At 54.0% G+C, this 20066-nt stretch overlaps 2 protein-coding genes across 3 annotated transcripts; one reads left to right on the forward strand and one right to left on the reverse strand.

The window, feature by feature from the left end:
- Positions 1-1570: 1570 nt before the first annotated feature.
- Positions 1571-9506, forward strand: CCDC63 (coiled-coil domain containing 63). 2 transcript variants are annotated; one of them, XM_017814047.1, is made up of 12 exons: positions 1571-1645; positions 2186-2278; positions 2923-3086; positions 3537-3726; positions 4789-4908; positions 5376-5557; positions 5979-6160; positions 6819-7027; positions 7481-7555; positions 8138-8309; positions 8979-9170; positions 9360-9506. In XM_017814047.1, exons 2-12 carry the CDS (start codon positions 2264-2266, stop codon positions 9491-9493), a joined length of 1635 nt encoding a protein of 544 aa, XP_017669536.1. In that variant the 5' UTR covers positions 1571-1645; positions 2186-2263; the 3' UTR covers positions 9494-9506. The 2 variants fall into 2 exon arrangements, with proteins under 2 accessions (XP_017669536.1, XP_017669537.1); XM_017814048.1 differs by having other exon boundaries at positions 2926-3086.
- Positions 9507-10083: 577 nt separating this feature from the next.
- Positions 10084-14036, reverse strand: MYL2 (myosin light chain 2). The gene is made up of 7 exons (XM_017814008.1): positions 13979-14036; positions 13003-13092; positions 12316-12391; positions 11383-11487; positions 10589-10664; positions 10451-10499; positions 10084-10323 (listed from the first exon to the last, which is right to left on the reverse strand). Exons 1-7 carry the CDS (start codon positions 13979-13981, stop codon positions 10225-10227), a joined length of 498 nt encoding a protein of 165 aa, XP_017669497.1. The 5' UTR covers positions 13982-14036; the 3' UTR covers positions 10084-10224.
- Positions 14037-20066: the final 6030 nt, after the last annotated feature.

A 20066-nucleotide genomic window follows, 5' to 3' on the forward strand; every position in this document is an offset into this window, starting at 1 on the left:
GACAATGAAGTCACCCTCACTCAGAGCAAGCCTGACAGTTGGGCATTGTTTGGGTGAAAACAGTCCCCTTTAGTGAAATCAATGCTTCTGCAATGAGGGTGACAGACACAGACTCTGCCAAATCAGAGCCCTCCTGAATAGCTTAATTTACTGACTTGTTCTTGTTAAACAGTTGAGAATTGGTCCATGGAGAAGAACACAAAAAAGGACAGACAATGTGGGCTGTATTTTGAGGCTGGACCAGTCCAAGCCAAGGAAAAACAGGATTTCAAGCCACCCAGTGGTATTGTTTCTGGAATAATGATGTTCACCCGTGCACCTCTACCTTTATTCCGAACTGGAGGCTTGGCCCTGTTTCTGCTGAGGGTGAGGAAAAGGGGTGTGCAGCATAACAAGGGCCACTGGGATTGAGGGACAACCTCAGCCCTGGAGAGCTTGCTCTTATTATCCCCTGGAGCTGTTGATCATGCAGGAAGATGCAGGAGCTTCTCCTGGCCCCAGCAGGACCCTCAGGCTCCGGTGCCTTCCCAGCATCATTCTGCCCTCGGCTGTGATTTTTCTTATCAAACACCACATTCTGCTCCCTGCCATGAAAATAATTTCCAATTAAATGCCTTCTCAGAGCCTATCTGACTGGGAATTAGCCTGGTACTTGGTGACTGGATTGTTAGCTCATCAAAGTCTCTGGGATAAGGGGACGTGCTGCCTTGGGAGCGACGTGTTGGCCGAGGATTTTGCTCATGGCTTTGAACTCACTGCAGCCCTGCAAACTGGGACACGGGTGCCCTTTGCTCACCTTTAGTACTTCTCTGTTCCCCTTTACCCCACAGCTGAGTAAGCAACTCCAGGGCTACAAAACACAGATTCCTGTACTCCAGCCCTCCAGGGATCCCAGCGTTTGAGTCCCTGGGAAGGAGCTGGCCATGTGCTCCAGCTTACAGGGAACGGATTATCATGGCCCTTGTGACTCAGTACATGGATCCCATGTGCTTCCCTGCATGGAAGGGAGAGAAGCAGGCATGAAGCCTCAATTTGGCCCCTAATCAGCTGCCTAACTGGTCTCAGTCTCCAGGGACCTTCCCCAGGCTGGCAGTGCCAACCACTGCTCTCTCCTGACAGTGGGCACCTTGAGGGGGTCTGGATGCTGAGGAGGACAACAGTGGTGTGTGGTGATTGTTGCCTCTTCGTGAGCAGAACAGATAAAATCCAAGAAGCTCAGAAAGCTGGATGTAGAGCTGGGAAGGATGGGGAGGGAAGAGCAGCTGTGATCCCAAAGTGCTGCTGGGGATGGTGAACCCCTGGATGCTCCTGTTGGAGCAAAAGGCTTCAAAGTTCCAGGTTATGGGTCAGTTCGAACACTGGAAAGAGGAGAACGGGTAAAAAGACAGTTTCTTCTTGCTGTGGACATAAAGTCAGAGAGATATCAGAGCATGTGGTTCAGGGCTGGTTTTGGGTCATGGAAACTCCTTTGGTCCACGTAGTGTGGGGTCCCAGCAACTCCTTGCTCCATCCTTCTTAGTGATCCTTGGAGCACCATCCACACTCCATTGTGATGATGCCGCTATGGCAACCAGGCCAGTGATTGTTCCACAGGGCATGGGGCAGTGCAGGGCACAGGATGGGCCTGGGACCTGTTCCCTTCTAGGTTCTCACCTCTCCTAAGCTTCCTACTGGAAATAGAAGTTGATCTTTGGGAATACACAACTCCACTATGGTTCTGTCTCCTGGCTGGAGAGGAGCTGCAGTACCCTGGGGGGGCTGAGCAGTGTTGTGAGGTTCAAGGGGACCCAGAGGGCTGCAGTGTGGCTGCTGGGGACCAGCTTTGGGATAAGGGATGTGGGGTCCACTCTAGAGCCCTTCCTGGCAGCAGCGGGATGGGGGGGTGAATCCAGGTGTTCTTCAGGAATTCTGCCCGCTGGCACAGGGTGGGGGGGGACTGACCTCGCTGGAATTTCTATGGAAACCCAGGTACTGAACGGGGTGGAATAGCTCAAACCATCTGTTCCTCCCCTACTTGTAAACTCGATCATTTCATGATGACATCACTAAAAATGCTCTCCTTTTATTCCTCTCGCAGCCATCTGTGATGGTTTCCTCCTGTGCCAAACACGCGAGCGGGTGCTGAGGGATGGGCAGGAGGACACAACCACCCCATTACTCCTGTTTCATTTTTTCCCTTGGAAAGCGATCCTGTCCCTGCAGAGTCTCCCTTGTTCCCTTCCCGAGGCGTCTACAGAGTAACCGGCAGAGCTAGACAGGAAAAATGAAGAGCTCAAAGGTGAAAATGAAGCACAAACTAAAGCTGAACTTTGCAGGGACTGCAGAAGATCTACCATAGGGATCATACCTGTTGGAATACAGGTCCAGCAGTAGGGAGCCAGCCTTGCTTCTGCCAGCAAGGTGCTGGGTTGCAGTGGGGCTGTTTCTGCCTGCCCTCCTGTACCAGGGGTGAGGCCATGGCATGATATTTGGGTGTTGTGAGAGGCAGATTTAGGCAATATGGGTCAGCTGAGGACACAAGTGGTGGTGAATCTAACTGCCACAGCTTCAGTGCTCACTGTTGGGCAGGTTCTCAGTAGAAGTCACCTTTCCCTATGCAGAGATGGGAGCACTCCTGCTCCACTCATGGTCAAGGTCATCTGGCTTCCCCCAAGTCCACAGCACAAGTGGGTTCGGTTCTGACTCACGTGGTCCTTGCAGTCTGATAAAAGAGGTGACAGCCTGCAATCCCCTGCCCTGCCCGGTGGTGATGGTCTGTTCTCTGCCCAGGAACTGAGGTTTCAGGTGGTGATGAGTATCTCAGGTGTCAGAGAAGAGCTGGGGCTTGTGATACCATTCACCCACTCCCCCATGTCCGGCTCTGCCAGCTGCCAGTGCTGCTTGTGTTTGCTCAAGTGACCAAACCCTCCCTCTCTGTGACAGCAGAGGAAACCCTCCAAGAGCCAGGACCTTTCGGAACTCTCTGAGCATGAGAAGGAGAGAAAGGCTAAAATGGAGATCAGGCACCTGCAGACACAGTATCATCATGCAGCGTGCAAGAGGAAATTTTATGATGCCGAAATCTGGAGGCAAATCCAGGCTCAGCAGTGAGTACAGATCCATAGGCCACACTGTGCTTGGGAAGCAACTCCATGAGCTGCAGAATCACACAAGGGTTTGGGTTGGAAGGGACCTTAAGGCTCGTCCAGTTCCACCCTGTGCCATGGGCAGGGACATTTTGCACTAGACCAGGTTGCTCCAAACCCCACCCAAGCTGGCCTTGGACACTTCCAGGGATGAGGCAGCCACAGCTTCTCTGGGCAAACTGTGCCATCCTCATTCTTAGAACTTCCTCCTAAATCTAATCTAAATTTCTCCTCTTTCAGTTAAAACCCATTCATTCTTGTCTTATCACTATCTGACTGTGTAAAAAGTTGTTCTCTCTTTTTTATAAAGAGATGGTGGGGACCAGAGTGGTGAGATGGGGAGGGGTAAGGACCTGCCCTGGCCTTGCAGATGGGATGTGCTAAATGTTATTTGTCATTCCATTTTTACAGAAAAGCAATAGATGATCTGAAACAAGAACACAGACATGTGTCACTAATGCTGAGCCAGATCTATTCACCAAATAATGTGATGATAGAAAACCGAAATCGTGTAAAGGTTGAAACCCTTTTTCAGATCAGAAATCAGAATGATGCCCTGATCAAAGAGAGAAAAGCCCAGATAGCTGACCTGGGCAAGCAGGTAAGGGCATTTGGACCATTCCCTGGCTGAAACTCCTCAATGTAAAACATTTAATTCAGGCCTTGGAATATTCCTCCTGGCAAATGACACATGACAATGACAAGTGGGTAGAGCCAGGCTCCCATTCAAGTCAGCAGCACTGACTGGAAAAGTAAGGTCAGACTCTAAAACTGGTTGTCTCACCAGTGCTTGCAGCCCCTCTGGGATGGCAGATCCCTGCCTGGAGTCACACAACTTCCCTCTGCTTCTCCCTTCACTTTTTTTATTGTCCTGAAAAAGGCAAAAATGGAATGTTTGCGCTGCCTGAGATGTGACAAATAGAGGAGCAGCAGCACCTAAGGGATGTCCCATTCCTTCTCCTGAGGACATCCGGGTTGGATTTGGGCAGCAGTGGGGTGGGAGGCCAAGGGAAACGTGGGGCTATGGAAGTGACAGGTCCCTTCAGCCTTCTGCTTTGAGCCAGCTGCCCATGATGGAAGACAGGGAACATGCTTGGATAGTTTGCAGTTGCTGCAGGTGCTGCAGAGCTTTCCCAACAGCGTCAGCTTTGTCAGGGATCTCTTGGCTCAGTCATATCTCCCTGACCTGCCCCCTGCTTTGCTGTTCCCCAACTACTTCATTCTTCCCGTGGATTTATTTGCTCTGATAGCTTCCCACTTCTGGCAAAATTTTCCTCTGCTGATTTCTAGGGAGAACCCCATGGATCCCTGCCTGGACAGCACAATACCCCAACCAAAACCCATCCTCCTTGCCTCTCCCACCCCACAGAGTGCTGCTGTGCTGTGCTCAACACCTGCTGGAGTTCCCTCCAGAGGCAGCTGCGTTTCCTTCATGACACGAAAATAAACCCATTCCCACTTACAGTTTTTGTTTCTGGATATGCAGGATGGGATCCTTTGGGATTAAAGCTGCTTCTATAACTATGAGCTCATTAATGACATGATTGCTGCAGTTCAGGTCAACAGAGGGTATTTTCTTTGGCTGTGTGTCCTGACAAGAGTCCAGAAGGCAGGGGTGGAGATTATACTGCCTTTTTTTTTTCCCCCCTCTGTGTATGTGCAGGTGCTAGAGCTGGAAAGAGAGATTACAAAGCAAAGAGAGATTACAGCGAAGGCACTGGAAGCAAGGAATCACAAACGGCTGCAGGAGAAGGTCGATGGACTGGAATTCCGCCTAAACCAAGTAAGCAAACATTTTGGAGACCTTTGTGGGGTCACAGAGGGGCCTGGGACCTTCTTGGTCAGGACAAAGCACAACGGTGCAAATTTCTGTGGTTGACATAAGCTGCAGAAAGCACCTGTCTGATTCCCCTGGCCTGACTGCTCCCAGAATATCTCAAAGGCTCCTTCAAGCTTGGTGACCCAAAAGCAGGGCTTGTGCTGTGCCAAGAGTCCTGAAGGTCTGCACCTGTTTAGCGATCAAACCAAGCTGCCTGCAGCCACCTTACCTTGGACAACACCAGCTCCAGGTCTCTGCTGTGATTGCCCTGGTCTTCTGTTGCCTTTCCTCTCTTGGGGAGGAGGGCAGTGCAGGGCCAACTTCAAATCTCTTGGACTGTGTTTGTCCCTGCCCTAGTCAAGGTCTTCAAGAAGACACCTGAGCCCCTCAATCTCCCACCGGTTCCAAATCTTTTGCTCCGCTCTCCCCAGGCCACTGTGCGTTACAACACCATCCTGACCCGGAATAACGAGCTCCGGGAGGAGACCCGAAGCCTGAAAATCCAGAAAGCCGTTTTTGACAACTACTACTGGAAGTATGACAGGCAGCTGACTCAGCAGAATAGACTGTTGAACTCTGCTGTTGAACTCGCCACAGAAGACTACGAGCAGTGGTACGTGACCCTGCCAGCCCTGAGAGGAAAACTTGGTGCTGACAGGCAATACCAGCGATGAGTATTGATATTAAGAGACCAACTGCTCTCATCCAGAGCTGGGTGCTGGTCAGTGCAGGGAGATAAGTACCTCGAGGGTGTTTTATTCCACCGATCCCAGATGTTTCTCAGGATGGGATGAATTGCCCCATGGAGGAGTCTCTTCCTTCTGAGTCCCACCTGAGTTGGGCACGATGCTCGAGTGCCAAACCCCACCAAGAGCTGTGTTTGTTTGCTGCTGGCCTTGGACTAACACCACTACATCCAGATGAGAGCCAGGAACAGGCACAGCATCACGGGGCCTTTGCTAGATCAGGCACAGGGATCCATGGGTATGGCCAGGAACACAAAGCACGGAGTGACTGCTGCTCTCTGTGTGCAGGATGGAGTATCTCTCGAAGATCTCGGACATTAGGGAAGCACGCATCAGAGACACCATCCAGTTCAACATCAAGATGCTGGACCTGAAGTGTGCCCTTCAGCAGGAGATCAGACTGAAAAATTTCTTTGTCACCAAATGTACAGATCTCTCTGAATTGAAGGAAAAGGCCAAACAGAGAGAAGGTATCAGAGGAGGGAGGATGTGTGTAACTGGGACCACAAACCCAAAGTCCACAGAGTTGGTGGGGGACTGGTTATGGTGGTTTATGGCACCTCTGCCCTGCCTGCAGGCTCCCTAACCCAACCTTCACCCTAAAAGGGAAAAGGCTAAACAGTGATAACTGAGTGAGACCACTCAGCACTGAGTGCCTTGGGGTGCCCTTGGGAACCTGCTCCTCTTACAGCCATGGCTGCCTTTGTCATGTTTGGGGTTGGTTTGGGTTACAAAGGACCTTAAAGCCCATCTCATTCCACCCCCTGCCATGGTCAGGGACATCTTCCACCAGCCTAGGTTGCTCCAAGCCCCGTCCAACCTGTCTTGAACACTTCCAGGAAAGAGGCATCCACAGCTTCTCTGGGCAACCTGTACCAGGGCCTCCCCACTCTCACAGGGAAAAATTTCTTCCTAACATCTAATCTAATCTAAAATAATCTAATCTAATGTACTTATTTTATCCTCCTGGTAAGGCATCCCACTGTGTTTGCTCCATTCCCTTGAGAACATTGAGCTCCCTGCTTAGTTTCTCTGTAAAATAAAGGCACTCTCTACCCCTCTGGGGAGCACCACACCAAACCCCACAGCACTGCAGGAGGGACAACCGGGGCTCTCTGTCTCTCTCAGCTTTGAAGGCAGCTGAGTGGGCGAAGCAGAGCCAGGCAGAGAGTTATGAGGTGGCTTACAAGCGCTTGCTGGAGCTGTCGGACGGAGAGATCGACCAGCTCTTGGATGAGTTCGTGGAAAAGAACAGGAGATTCTTCATCCTCTTTGCCTATGCCATTAGGCTGAACGTCAGGAATGAGGGCATGAGACAGAGGATCAAGGCCATCCAGGTCTGTTCCAGGCTCTTCATGTCTCCCCTTTCCATGCAGTGCTTTTGGCCTGGGGTGGGTTTGTCCTCTCCCGAGTGTCCAGCATCACTGCCCACACCAGAGCCTGGCTCACAGGCACACGGGTGGGATTTGGGGGATGCGAAGGAGTAGCCAAAAATGCAATTCCCAACGCTGTGTTGTCAGAACTAAACGTGTCTCAATGCTGCCACCGTGTACCCAGGAAAAATACTGCAGTATCCAGGACAGCCAAGGGCTTCCTTGGAGTGTGTGGCGCTGGCTGGAATGAAAAGTGGGGTCATCCATCCCCTGCCCTCCTGGCCTGGGGACAGCGGTCCCCAGAGGAGTCCAGAGGGATGTCCCTGATCCCAGGGCAGAGGCGTGTCCCCAGCCTCTGTTTGACATGTCTGGTGGGCATTCCATCAGCACCCCTTCCATGTGCTTGTGTTTACACAGGATGATATGACAGCCATCATGATGGAGCGGGAAGAGGAGGAGACAACCCGGTTTCATGTCATGCAGGAGCTGGAGGTATGGCAGCCATGAATTCCCTCTGGAAGGGCTGCAGATCCCTGTCTGTCCCGGCATTTGTCCCAGGGAGTCTGGTCCTGTCAGCGCTGCTCTGGCGAGTGGCTGGAGAGGTGTGGGCAGAAAAGGGCCCTGAAAAGGTTTTGGCAGCTCCCAGTGCATGGTGAGAGGGTGACAGTGGGGCTCCTGCCAGCCCTGGTCTGGCATGGGGAGTTTGGAATCCCCTTCACAGACCTTCTTCCCCGCAGGGATGGGAGCATCCCACAGCCTCTCCTGGGATGTCTTCTTTAGTTTGTATTTAAAGAGTACTGTGTAGGTGGCCAAGCACTGGATCAGACTGTCCACAGAGTGTGTGGAGTCTCCCTCACTGGATATATTCCAGAACCACCTGGATGCAATCCTGTGTGATGTGCTCCAGGATGAGCAGGAAGGTTGGACCAGATGACCCACTGTGGTCCCTTCCAACCTGACCCATTCTGTGATTCTGTGACTCTGTCTCCAATGTTCAGATTGAAACTGGGCAGCACTGGGGTGGTGGAATCAGCAAGGAGCTGGTGTGACACCTGCCAAAACCTTTGTTGATAGGCAAAATTAACAGAAACCATTGAGGAGGCCAACAAGTATGAAGCCAAATGCAAAGAGAGCAGCAAACTCCTGGGACAGCTTCAATCCCGCATAGAGTCCCTCCTGAAAGACATTGACTGTGACACCACAAAGATAGTGAAGCCGCTCGGGAGCAGCTTGCTGCCACTTTTTGGTAGGCCTGCCTTCCCACACCACACGGCCTGAGCTGTGTGTGTCCACCACCCTCTGTGTTCTAATTGAGCTGGTTTTTTCCCTCTGCCCCATCAAGGCAGGGTGTCCCCAGGGTGAATTTGCAGCACCAAATTCCCAGCAAATTCGGGAGCCAACTCAGCTGTATAAACACCCCAGTGGACCCCCAAAACCCTCATCTTGTCTCTGGGCATTGTAGAGAGGTGGGGGTCAGCCTCTTCTCCCAGGCAGTTGGCAACAGGACAAGGGGAATTGCATGAAGGGAGGTTCAGGCTGGATATTAGGAAAAATTTCTTCACTGACAGAGTGGTCAAGTGTTGAAACAGACTCCCCAGGGAACCATCCTCAAAGTGTTCCAAAAACAAGTGAATGTGGCACTTTGTGATATGGTTTAGTAGGCATGGGGGTATTCAGTTGAAGGTTAGACTTGATGATCTTGGAGGTCTTTTCCAACCTTAGTGATTCTGTGATTCTATGATTCCATGACCTAGCCTTGGTCCCTTGCCCCCGGGGAGTCAGGCTGCCCACTGACGCTGCCTCGGGGAAGCCAATGGAACCCCTGCTCTGCAAAGGCCAGGGGTGGGTTTGGGCAGGGTCCTGGTGCAGGATCTCGGTGCAGGGACCCTGTGGGGTGCTGCTCCTTCCCACCCAGGTCCTGTGGAGGAGAAGGTCAATGAGTTCCTGGTGCTGGAGTCCCTCCTGCGCTACACGTCAGTCGACCGCGCGCACCGGTCGCAGTCCTTCATCAGCCCCATGAGCGGAAATTCAGGGCTCCTCTGGGTGCTGGATCGGAACAAGCTCTGCCCACCGCCCCCCGACCCGGACAGCACCGACCCCGGCACTGGTGAGCACGAGAGGAGGGAGGGAAGGGCCATGGCCAGGCAGCAGCCGTTCCCCAATTCCCCCGTGGCCAACCCCTGCATCCTCACACACACATCCACGCACATCCTCCCCAGTCAATCCAACCATCCTGTCCTGCCCCACTGGGTATATAAAGCTCGTGATACCATGGGGTGGCCATTCTCTTGGGCAGTGGAAGAGCCGCTGGACAAGGACCAGCTGCGTCAGATGGTTATCAAGAGGCACGAGGAGGAGGCGGCCAAGCCCCCCAGCACAGGCAGGAAGAGGAGGAGATCCCCATCAAAGAGCCCAGCACGGGCGAAGTAAAGAAGCAGTTTCATTCCTGAATTTCTGTGTCCTGGACATCATTCCATATTCCCTCTCTGGAAGGAGCCCAACACCTTCCGCAGCCTGCAAAAGCTCACGAGGTGGTATTTTGGCCAGGCCTCACCAACTGCTGACAGACCCACAGCCATGGTCAGGATCAGCTGCTCTATGTTGGGGTGACATCCCTGTCACACAGCCCAGTGTGCTTCCTAAAGCCAGATTTGGGGACCACAGTCCTGCTCCTGCACTGTGCCTGCCTGAGGGGCCTGGGATGCAGGGGGGTGACTGTGCTTGCAGGGTGTTCCCTGCCAAGCTGGTAACTCTCTGCTGCCTAAAGTAAATCTGAGCTAGTGCTGGTCCTGGGCTGACGGGACCAGATGGGATGGCCAGAGTCCAGTGTGGAATGGGCTGTGGGGTGGGAGCAGGGAGACAGCAAGGCAGAGGGATTCGAGGGCACACAAGGGTGATGTGCAGGAGGGCTGGAAGTCTGGGGGCAGTGGGGTCTGGGAGGGGTCCTGTGGGGCACAGACGCACCGTGGAGACACACCACACATGCCCAAGCACTGCTCATACCAGCGGGTGCATCCTCTTGCCAAAAGGCAGTTTAATGTGGATGCCATTCCTGTGCCAAATTCCCAGGCACATGCCTCTCCAGGGGAAGAGGAAAGGGAAACCCCGTGTGATCTGGGGAGAGGTGATCTCCCAGTGGCAGCCCCAGCCCTGAGCGTGGGCTAGTCCTTCTCTTCGCCGTGCGTGATGACATGGACCAGGTTCTTGTAATCCAGGTTGCCTGACATGTCTGGAGGGAAGGCTGCAAACATCTGGTCGATCTGCCAGGGAAGAGCCAGGTTGAAAATGTGGCAGAGAAGGGGTTTGGGACCAGGGCTGGGAGAAGGGATGGGTTCTGTTGGGATGAATGGCACAGGAGGCTGGTAGAGGGTGGGAAGCAGCTCATACCTCTTCCTGGGAAAACCTCTCGCCCTGCGTCATCAGCATTTCTTTGATGCTGCAAACAAGAGAGTGTGGTAAGCACTGGGGAGGTCTTGGTGGGGACACCCCCTCCTAACCCCCTGCCCCAGATACCCTTGCACTCACTAGGCAGATTTCAGGCCTTTCCCCTCTGGATCAAACACCTTGAATGCGTTCAGGATCGTCTCCTCCGGGTCAGCACCTGTGGGTGACACAGCCATGGCCATTGGAGGTGGCAGAGCAGGAATCCTCCTGCTTCCCCCAGCCTTCATAGGGGGAAGCAGGGTCTCTGCAGGAATGCTGACCCTGCAACTGGACACTTGAGTGCGGGTGGTGGCACGTAAAGGAGCGGACGCAGGGTGGTGGTGTGAGCACAAAGCAGGCTGTGTTGCCACCGCTCCGGCATCCGGCATTTATCTAATCTTTGGAGTGTATTTATAGAGCTCCAGGCTCAGCCCTTGGGGCCCTGTAGCCTCCTGGAGATCTGCAGGAGGCTGCATTCCTTGGGTAAAGTACATGATACAGGGTGCAGCTGGATGGGACAGTGGGTCAGAGTGTGGCTGGTAGCCAGGGTGGCCATTGGTGCCACTGCTGGTGTCAGAACGCTCAGAGGTACTGCAAGAACTCCTGTCCCCCCCTTCCTGTGAGGACAGCAGCATCACAGCTGTTTGGGTTTTGTAAATGGCTGGGGAAACTGAGGCACGGAGACCATCTCATATTCCCCCAACAGGTATGAGATGGAGTGAGATCCGGACCCTTCAAAGATTCTTTGACAGGTCTCACCTGGAAGGGTTTGGAGTCCCAGGAGCTGGGTGGCTTGGCCAGGTGGGACAGGATGTTGGTGACGGTGTGGGTACCCACCAACCACCCCCCAGCTCCCTGGGTGCCCACTGACCACCCCTCCAGCTCCCCAAACTCACCCTTGAGTTTCTCCCCAAACATGGTGAGGAACACGGTGAAGTTGATCGGACCAGGGGCCTCCTTTATCATCTCATCGATCTCCTCATTTTTCACATTCAGGCGCCCTGGGGAGAGCCGTGTTGGAACAATTCCATATCCATGTTTGGCTGCTCTGCTCTATGTGCTGGGGGCTAAAACACACCGTGGGATCCTTCCTGTGGGGGATTTCCCCCCACCCCAGGGAAGCAGCACATCCCTGGGGAGCCACCTCTGACAAGGAACAGCAGTAGTAGGAGTGAGGTGGGGGAACCATGTCCAGCTCTGGTTCCTCGGGCTCCAGGATCACAGAAAAGAGTGATGCTGTGCTGCTTCCTTCCCTCACTGCTCCACAGATCAGCCTGCTTCAGCCCTCCTCAGGAGGTGTTTTGGGTCAAAACCACCACCATTGGGGTTTCCTCTGGTCTCCAGTGCCAGAGGGTAATGGGACTGAATGCCTCCATCCTTTTTCCTGGGGCTGGGTTGTCCCTGGGACTCCCTAGCCCCATTGCTGATTCATGGTGACCTCCCTGATGGGAGAGCCAAGCTCACAACGTCACAGTCTCTCCCAGATCCCGTAAATCCCCTTAATGCCTGCACACCCCGGGATGCCGTGGGATGGGCACAGCCAGGTGCTTCTAAGCATGGGAAAAGGCATTTGGCTCAGTGTAATCCAGGAGCTGGCTCTAGTACTGATGGGATAAACCAGCGCTGCTGTGGGAGCTGCTCTGGGTTCACCCGTGTGGAATCTCACGGGCTAACAGGCCTGGGTATGGATCAGGAGGGTTTTGGCAAAATGGGAGATCCAGTTAATGATGGGGGCTTGGTTACTGGGGGGGTCTCCCCTCGTTTATCACTTAATAGGTATAATGCTGGCAAAGCTGTTGGGGAGGGGAGGGTGCTGAACAGGGGCTCACCGAGGGCAGCAAATGTGTCTCTCAGATCCGCCTTGTCGATGAAGCCATCCCGGTTCTGATCCATGATGGTGAATGCCTGGAAGCACAGGAGGAGGGAGCACAGGGAGAGGGAGAATTGTTGGCCTTTGCAAAGGCTTTAGTGCTCTCCTCCTCCTCCCTTCAACTTGGATGGGACAAGGGCCCTTTGAGCCCTCCCAGGGTGGGGCTCTGGGAGTCCTCACCCAGTGAGGGAGCAACAACCCACCCTAATCCCTAATCCAGCAGCAATCCTGGTCCTTGCAGCCTCAGGCGGTGGCAGACCAATGACAGAAGCCAGCCTGAATCATCAGCTCCCCAGCTGGGTCCGGTTATCCCTGGAACTGAAATCTACACAGGACCAAGTGCCTGCTGTGCAGAGGGTAAGAGCTCCTGGCACTGCAGGTGGGAGTTAGCTGGGAGATGTGCTCTGGCTCTCTGGGATGCTGCCGGCTGCTCTGTGGGGTGCAGGTTCCTTGGAAGCTCGGAGGCAATGCCATATTTAACAACGTCACTGAGCTGTTATTCTCACTTTTAAAATAAAGCGACCCAAAAACTGGGTGTGCTGCCTCTTGCTGAGAACCAGCTGTCCCTGATCTGAGAGCACCAAGGAAAGAGCTGAAGGTCATATCACATCAAGGACCCTCAGCCCTTCCCACCAAACCCACCTACCTCTTTGAATTCCTGGATCTGGGCCTGCTCGAACATGGAGAAGACATTGGAATTAGCACCTTCAATCCTCTTCTTGGCTTTCTTGGGTGCCTGCAGGGGTTCAAGGATGTATCATTAACTCACTGGCTTTTTTTGGGGTGGAATAAAAGCATGAAATTGCCCTTAGTCGTGACTCCTTTGTGGTAGCTCTGGGCTGGGACTCTCTTCCCTGGGGGCTTGCTGCTTTCCCCCTGCAGCTCTGGGATATGGAGGGGCATTAAGATTCTTGCTTAAATTACAGCTCCTGGTGAATTTAGCCAAATATGTTCAAGGAAAGATGAGGCGGGAAATCACTTCTCCCAGTCACAGGTGAAAGGCTTGGCACCAGGGCGAGATATCCCTTTTGGAACCCCAGCTTTGGGAGTGGTGCTGAGGCTGCACAAGGGCTGTAGTCATTAGGTGCTTCCTCACCCTGCTGTGCACTTATTAAAGTATTTGCTTAATAAAAAATTCTGCCTTCTCCTGCACTGAGGCTTGAAACAACCAGAAATGGCTCAGCGTGTGTTGTAAAGAAGGGTGAAGGACAGAGCCCCTCACTGTCCCACCCTGCCCATCATCCCTCATTCCAGTGTCTGCTCCAGCAGCCGTTCCCTCTTACTGGAGGGGTCTGCCAAGAGGAGGGAGAGCAGGAGGGCTTTGGGGGACACAACCGCTGCATGGAGGAAGGGAAAGGAGCAAAATGGCATTTGGACCCCCAAAAGGTCTGCCCCAGTTAGAAAACTCTGCTAGCACGGGATACACCTCCCTGTTCCCTATGGGGTGCTGCTGATCCAGCCAGATGCTTCTCAGTTTGCTCACCCCCTTTCCAGGACAGGAGGGACCCTTGACCCTCAGATCCCTGTTGCCTCCATCACTCCCTTCCCATTCAATCTATCCTGGTGGAAAATCTAGTGGATTTTCTCTCTCCCCACTGGAGCTTTGGGCTCTCAGTACTCACCATGGCCTTGCAGGGCTGCCGATGTCGCAGTGAGGGGTGTCCTGGAGGCAGTCGCTCACTCCCCCCGGCTCAAACAATAAATACACCCCCCTCTGGGTTAAAAATAGCCCCATGCCCAGTTTTGGCTGTAATAGGTGAGTTGGCCGCCCCCAACCCTGTTGTCTCTGCCTTTCTCTGGCCCTCCCCCTCTCTAATCTGGAATAGCAGCTTGTTGTTGTCACCGGCTGACGTGACATGTGAGCCCTGGAGGGTTTCAAGGTTAACCAAGTGCCAGGCGGCCCCCGGCTCCCACCCTGGGGATGCTGACCCTGGACTGCACGGGAGCAGCCCCACCTGCCTTTGTCACTCGGGCTGGGGCTGGGCTTGTCCCCTCTGTTGGGACATGCAGGGAGGGCCTGGCCCCAGGGGACTCCCGGCTACAATCCTGCAAGCGTTGTGGAGTTTTCCCTCAGTCCTGCCAGGCATCTTTTGGATGCTTGGTGCCCCATTGCAGCATTGGCATGGCAAAGCTGGGCTCTGCTCAGCTGCTGGAGGTGGAGGAGCCCCCCTGCCCTGGAATGCCTTCGCTTGGGATGCTCCAAGAGCAGGAGCAGCTGCCTGGTCACTCCGTCTGTGGCCGAACAGGGACCATCCTGCTGCAGCCCTGTCCGGGACGACGCCAGAGGTGGATGCTGAGCTCTCACAAAGCCGGGCAGGCACCAAGGGCTCCTCTCTCAAGTGTCACCCCCCACTGAGGCACCTGTCACCCAGTTAAGCCAAACACTTGCTCACCCTGGTCCCAGAGATACACACATTTAACTCTCCCCATCCTGGGCTCTGTCCCAGGGACACATCCTGCAGCACCTGGGAGTGATGCCACTCACACCGCCTGGATGCCATGACTGACCAGCTGGACGTGGCACAGCCACCCTGGCCGTGGCACAACCGCCCTGTCCAGAGGCTGCAGCAGGAGCCATGGAACCCACGGTAGGCAGGCAGCAATCCCACAAAACCTCTTCCATGTGAACTGCTCTCATGGAGCAGGATCGATGGTTGCCGGGACTGGGCTATTTGGTGGTTCCCTTTTGTCTTCAGTATTTTTAGCCTGTTTATTTTATCTCCCCTCCCTCTCGCCTTGCCCGTGATGAGGCTGGAGGTGGATGAGTGGGAATGCTGGGGTGGGAATGGTGCTGGCAGCCCAACGATGCCCATCAGCCCCCCAAGCTCTGTGGTGCCTGGCATGGCCATGACCCAGTGGCTGGCACAGGGGGCTGCCAGCCTCGCTCCTGGCATCATCCCCTCTGCATGCCGAGGAGGTTGGAGGTCTGGGACAAGGCTGGGAACAAAAGGCACTGTGAAACCAGATCCCCAGAGCTCCAGGCTCTGCCCAGACGCTGCCCTTGTTCTCCCAGAGGACACAAATATCATGTTTAATCCCTGGCACTCGCTGCTCTGTCTCACCTCGCTGCCCGGCTGCCGCAGCCGAGCCAGCAAGGATGGCATTACAGGGAGGATTTCTGTAGGCAGCAGGGAAACATGTTGGGAAAAGTGCCTGGAGAGGAGAAAACTCCTGATCCCGGAATGACTGCCTCATCTGGATGGAGCTGCAGCTCACGGAAGGGATTTCAGGGTGTGGTTTGGGGTCTGCGTGAGCAAAAGGGCAGGAGAGAGAACCGCGGTGGCAGAGCTGGGGCCAGGACCGGCCCCGGGCACAGCCAGGGATGAGGGGGATCAATCTCAGCATGGCCGCTCCCTCCTCCTGACAAGTTCAGCTGGATTCATCGGCCAGCCGAGCCCAATTACCTTAATTTGTGGCATTAAGGAAAAATCCATAAGCATCAGGGAAGTGATGTGTGGTGGTTTAACGGGACCGGTTGGCCATGGAGCCGCCGGCGCCGCCTGGGCGCTCCCGTCCCCGGCTCCGTGTCCGTGCCGGGCATGGCTGGCGGTGCAGGAGGCATTCCTGGAGCCATGGAGATCTCCCAGAATATGAGTTTTTTTGGGAATAAGCATTTCTGCCTGCCCAGCCTGGAAGAGGCCAGACCTGGGTCTCTCCCCAGTGTTGCCCAGGTTGTAATTGGGATGAGATGGTGACTGGGGGCTTTAAGGGATTGGTGGTGCCGAAGGGGCACAGAAATCTGGGATGGGATGGGGTGCAGGTGGTTGCCTGGATTTCTGTTGAAATTTGTAAGACAGTTCCTCTGCTCCACTGCTCGCTTCTTGCTGTCAGCTGCAATCCTCTGTGCTGCACGGGCCAGATCCTGCTCCCCACAAGGATTCCGGTCCATCCTATGGACGGAGGCACCTCCAGGAGTTGTATGTATCCTTTTCCCACTGTGGATATCAGGGGACTTATTGGCACCCAGGAAAACCTGAGTGCTTTAAATATGTCTGTATGTCCATATGTGCCTCTGGAGCCCTGTAGTGAACAAAAGAGCTGTGGGAAGTGGCTGCAGCCCGTGAATGGATGTCAGGGAATAACACACGTATCCGTGCCACGGCAGAATCAAGCATCGTCCCTTCTTATCTGCAAAAGAGCCTGTGTTTTACATGAAAAAGCCTTTCTAATTAATAGGCCAGCCCCTCTTGAGCTCGATAAAAAACGGAGTCAAAAGGATTTGATTAACCCCCGCTCTCTGCCAGGCGTGTGCTCAGCCTGAGCCAGACGTGTCCCTGCGCCCCAGCCAAGTCCTGCCCGGGGCTGATAATGGGCTCCCTGTGTCCCGGGAATCCCGGCAGCAACGTGGTGTTCCCGAGTCTGAGCATCCACAGAGCTGGTTTGGGGGTGTCCAGGCCCCGGCACAGCCACACCACTGGGGCAGGATGCTCCAGAGCCAGCCCGTGCCGCTGCTCGCTCCACACCATTTCCTTACGAATATCCCTTGCTCCAACCTATATTTTTTTCTGTGATCAGACACATTTGACTAAACTAATACATATGTATACACACCAGGACGCTCCCACCCAAACCAATGTAAATTACCTCTGACCAATACATTTTCCCAGGAAATCAATGCATTTTAACACTGGATAATATTTATGAAATTGAATTTTTTATTGGAGCTAATGCAATTCCCTTCTGTTTTATGCATTTTTATTAAACTAATGCATTTTAAATTAAACTGTTGTATATTAACTACAATGGCTGTTGGTACTTACAGTAAAATAATATATGTTTGCTGAAATCAATACGTATTCCAAACCCAGGAATTTCAGTTAACAAGGCTATATCAAATATAACAAATGCATGTAGCTACTTAATTTGATGCTTATATACACTGGCTGCTATATTTGTTTATTGGTAATGATTATTTTCAAAGGGAGAAAGCTCATTAAAGGTAGAAGGATGGATTCCTGTGCAGCTCAGAGCTGCAGTTTGAAGCTGGCAGTGGTGGTCACCCCATTCCCACTGAGGGGGGCCGTGGGGTGACCTGTGTGTCCCAGTGCTGGCTGGTGGCTGGAATTCATCTCCTCTGCCTCAGTCGGCTTTTGTGCCCTCTGTCACATCCCTGCACCTCAGTTCCCACTGCGTGGAGCTTTGGGAAAATCCTTCCCTTGCTCATCACACCCCTCCACAGCCCCTTTCTGCTGGCAGCATCCTCAGGAGCTTTCGGAGGATTTTATCCCTCTCCCCTTCATGTTCAGAAGGTTTCCATGTTTAACAGCTTCTTCCAGACAGATTTAATTCAGCAGTTTTGCCTGATTCAGCTCTGTTTTCCGTCAGAAGGATATATCACCGTGGTTGTGGCCAGGAGGCTTTGTCCAGCCCAGGGGTCTGGGGAAGAGCTGCCACCCACCAAACAGAGCCAGGGGGTAGGTGGCCTGAGGATGGGGACAAGAACAGATGATTCCCCATCCCTGAGCTCCTGACCTGTCCCAGGGCTGTGCCTTGCATTGCCAACAGGATGCAGCCCAAGGGAGAGGTCTCTGTCCTGGCCTCCTGAGCCACAGCACTGACAGGGAAAGCCATAAATAGCAGCGTTATCCGCTGAGCGCACGCGAACAGAGTCGAGATAATTTGGGCAAAGCAATAAAAGAGGAAAATTAATTAAAAAGCATGTGCTAATTGTAGGGAGCATGTGCCTGGAAAGAAGTAGCCGTGGCAGAAAGGCAGCTGGTGGAGAGGCCGAGCACCCTCACTGTGCATCCTGGAGGGCAGCGAGGGCTGAGACCGGGCACAGCTCAACACATATCCCGCGGGCACCGAGGGGAGACGGAGGGGTGCTGTGCCCCCGAGGTGCCTCACCCTGCACTCCTGTGCCCCCCATGTCCCTTAGCGTCCCCCTCGGGGTGTCCCCGCCGTGACCAGTCGTGTCCCCTCCGTGTCCCCTCCGTGTCCCCTCCGTGTGCTGCAGTTACCGCGGTGGCCGCCAGGTGGCGACGTTGTAACGGGCGCGGTGCGGGCGCTGCCCGGGCCCGGGGGAGAGAGGAGAGGGATGGGGGGAAAAGGGATAGGGGGAGAGGAAGGATGGGGGCAAAGGGGTGGGGGAGAGGGGCTGCAAGGAGAGGGGAGATGGTCATGAAGCTCCATCACCTCTGGTGATGGGCTTCTGTGCTATCACGGAATGGTTTGGGTTGTTAAAACCCCCATCCCGCTCAAACCCCCCTGTCACGGGAAGGGACACCTTCCACTAGACCAGGTTGCTCCAAGCCCCGTCCAACCTGTCCTTGAACACTTCCAGGGATGAGGCATCCACAACTATCGAACACTCTAAATCATTTGTGAGGATGTGGGAGACACTGGGATGGCTCGTACCTCACTGCTGGAGGGCAAGGCAGAGCCCTGGCATGGCCCCAGCCTTTCCTGTTGGAGAAGGCAAAAAACCGACCCCCAAAACAATGGTGGCATGGGGGAGGCAGCAGGACCCCTGACAGGGTTTCTGGAACCCCAGGACCAAACCTGCTCAGTGACAGCTGGCAGGGGCTTCACTGCCTTCCCTGGCACGGGATGGGGATAGAGTTCTGGGAGCAGCAGTCTGCATCCCCATGAGGGTCTTTCTTCTCTGTGCCCAGGGCTGAAGCTGGGCCTGAGTTCCTGGGCAGTTCCAGGGCCTGACACATTCCCACTTGCCCTGATGGCACCACTGTCCCACAGTGGGGTTCCTGGTGTCCCTCTGCCCAACCTTGGGACAAGGCGACTGAGTGAGCTCACGTCACTGATGGCTCACCATCATTTCTGGCTCACCACCACCACTGGTTCACCACCACAACTGTTTCACCATCACCACTGGCTCCTCACCACCACTGGCTCTCCAGCCCTACTGCCACATGACTCTTGCTCCCAGCATCGCCCCTCGACTGCCTAATGGGGCTGGACCATTGCACAAAGACATGGATCACAAACGCCAGGAAGGCAGGAATAAATTAATGCCTAGAATTGGAATGGGAGTGTGCTGAAATCTCCTTTTTTTTTTTTTTTTAAGTACACAGAAAAGCCCCTTCCATATTTTAATTAAAAGCCTTTCAGTAGAGGAGGCAAGGGGCTGCCATTTACAACGGTCTATTGTCAGGCGCACAAAGCAAACCGGGCTGGAAACAAACTGATTTATTAACCTGCGCCTCGCAGCGTCCCCTGGGGTGGGTGAGCCCTACATGGGAGGGGAGTGTAGGATCGGGGTCTCCCTGCTCTCCCTGGGGTGCTCCAGGGCCCCTGTGCACTGCCTGAAGGGACACAGGGGTGGGGATGGTTCGTGCCACCCTACAGCTCTCTGTGTGGCACAGGGCACAGTCCCTCTCCTCTTCCTTATGGCTCCCATTGATTTATTAATGATTCGGCCAAACAGAAACATTCCTCCAAAGCCCACAATTTAATTTGCTCACCAAAGATGCCAAGTTAGTTTTATTCCTGATTTATGAGCAGGCTTCTCTGTTCCCTGGGCAGCAGAGCAGGGAGGTGATTTATGGGTGTGAGATCAGCTTTGTGGGCGCAGGAGAAAGTCTCCCTGCCTGGGACCTGTCCTGATGGGGTCCAGCAGCAGATTCCTGCAGGATTTTAGTCATGGACAGACTGGACAATCCCTGTTGCTGGCACAGACAGGACACATTTGCATCAAAGAGCAGAAACCAGCTCACCCCCAGCAAAGACCACCCATCCCACCTGGTTTACTGA

The sequence above is a fragment of the Lepidothrix coronata genome, unplaced genomic scaffold, assembly GCF_001604755.1.
Source record: "Lepidothrix coronata isolate B3197 unplaced genomic scaffold, Lepidothrix_coronata-1.0 Scaffold44, whole genome shotgun sequence".
Classification (NCBI taxonomy): domain Eukaryota; kingdom Metazoa; phylum Chordata; class Aves; order Passeriformes; family Pipridae; genus Lepidothrix; species Lepidothrix coronata.

What these genes read in the sequence shown, in the direction of transcription:
- CCDC63 (XM_017814047.1), top strand. An exon ending in AGGCAAATCCAGGCTCAGCA is followed by an intron (nt 3,087 to 3,536) that starts GTGAGTACAGAT and finishes CCATTTTTACAG; the next exon opens with AAAAGCAATAGATGATCTGA. An exon ending in AGAGGATCAAGGCCATCCAG is followed by an intron (nt 7,028 to 7,480) that starts GTCTGTTCCAGG and finishes GTGTTTACACAG; the next exon opens with GATGATATGACAGCCATCAT.
- MYL2 (XM_017814008.1), bottom strand. An exon ending in GTTTGGGGAGAAACTCAAGG is followed by an intron (nt 10,665 to 11,382) that starts GTGAGTTTGGGG and finishes TGTCACCCACAG; the next exon opens with GTGCTGACCCGGAGGAGACG. An exon ending in AAAGGCCTGAAATCTGCCTA is followed by an intron (nt 10,500 to 10,588) that starts GTGAGTGCAAGG and finishes TCTTGTTTGCAG; the next exon opens with CATCAAAGAAATGCTGATGA.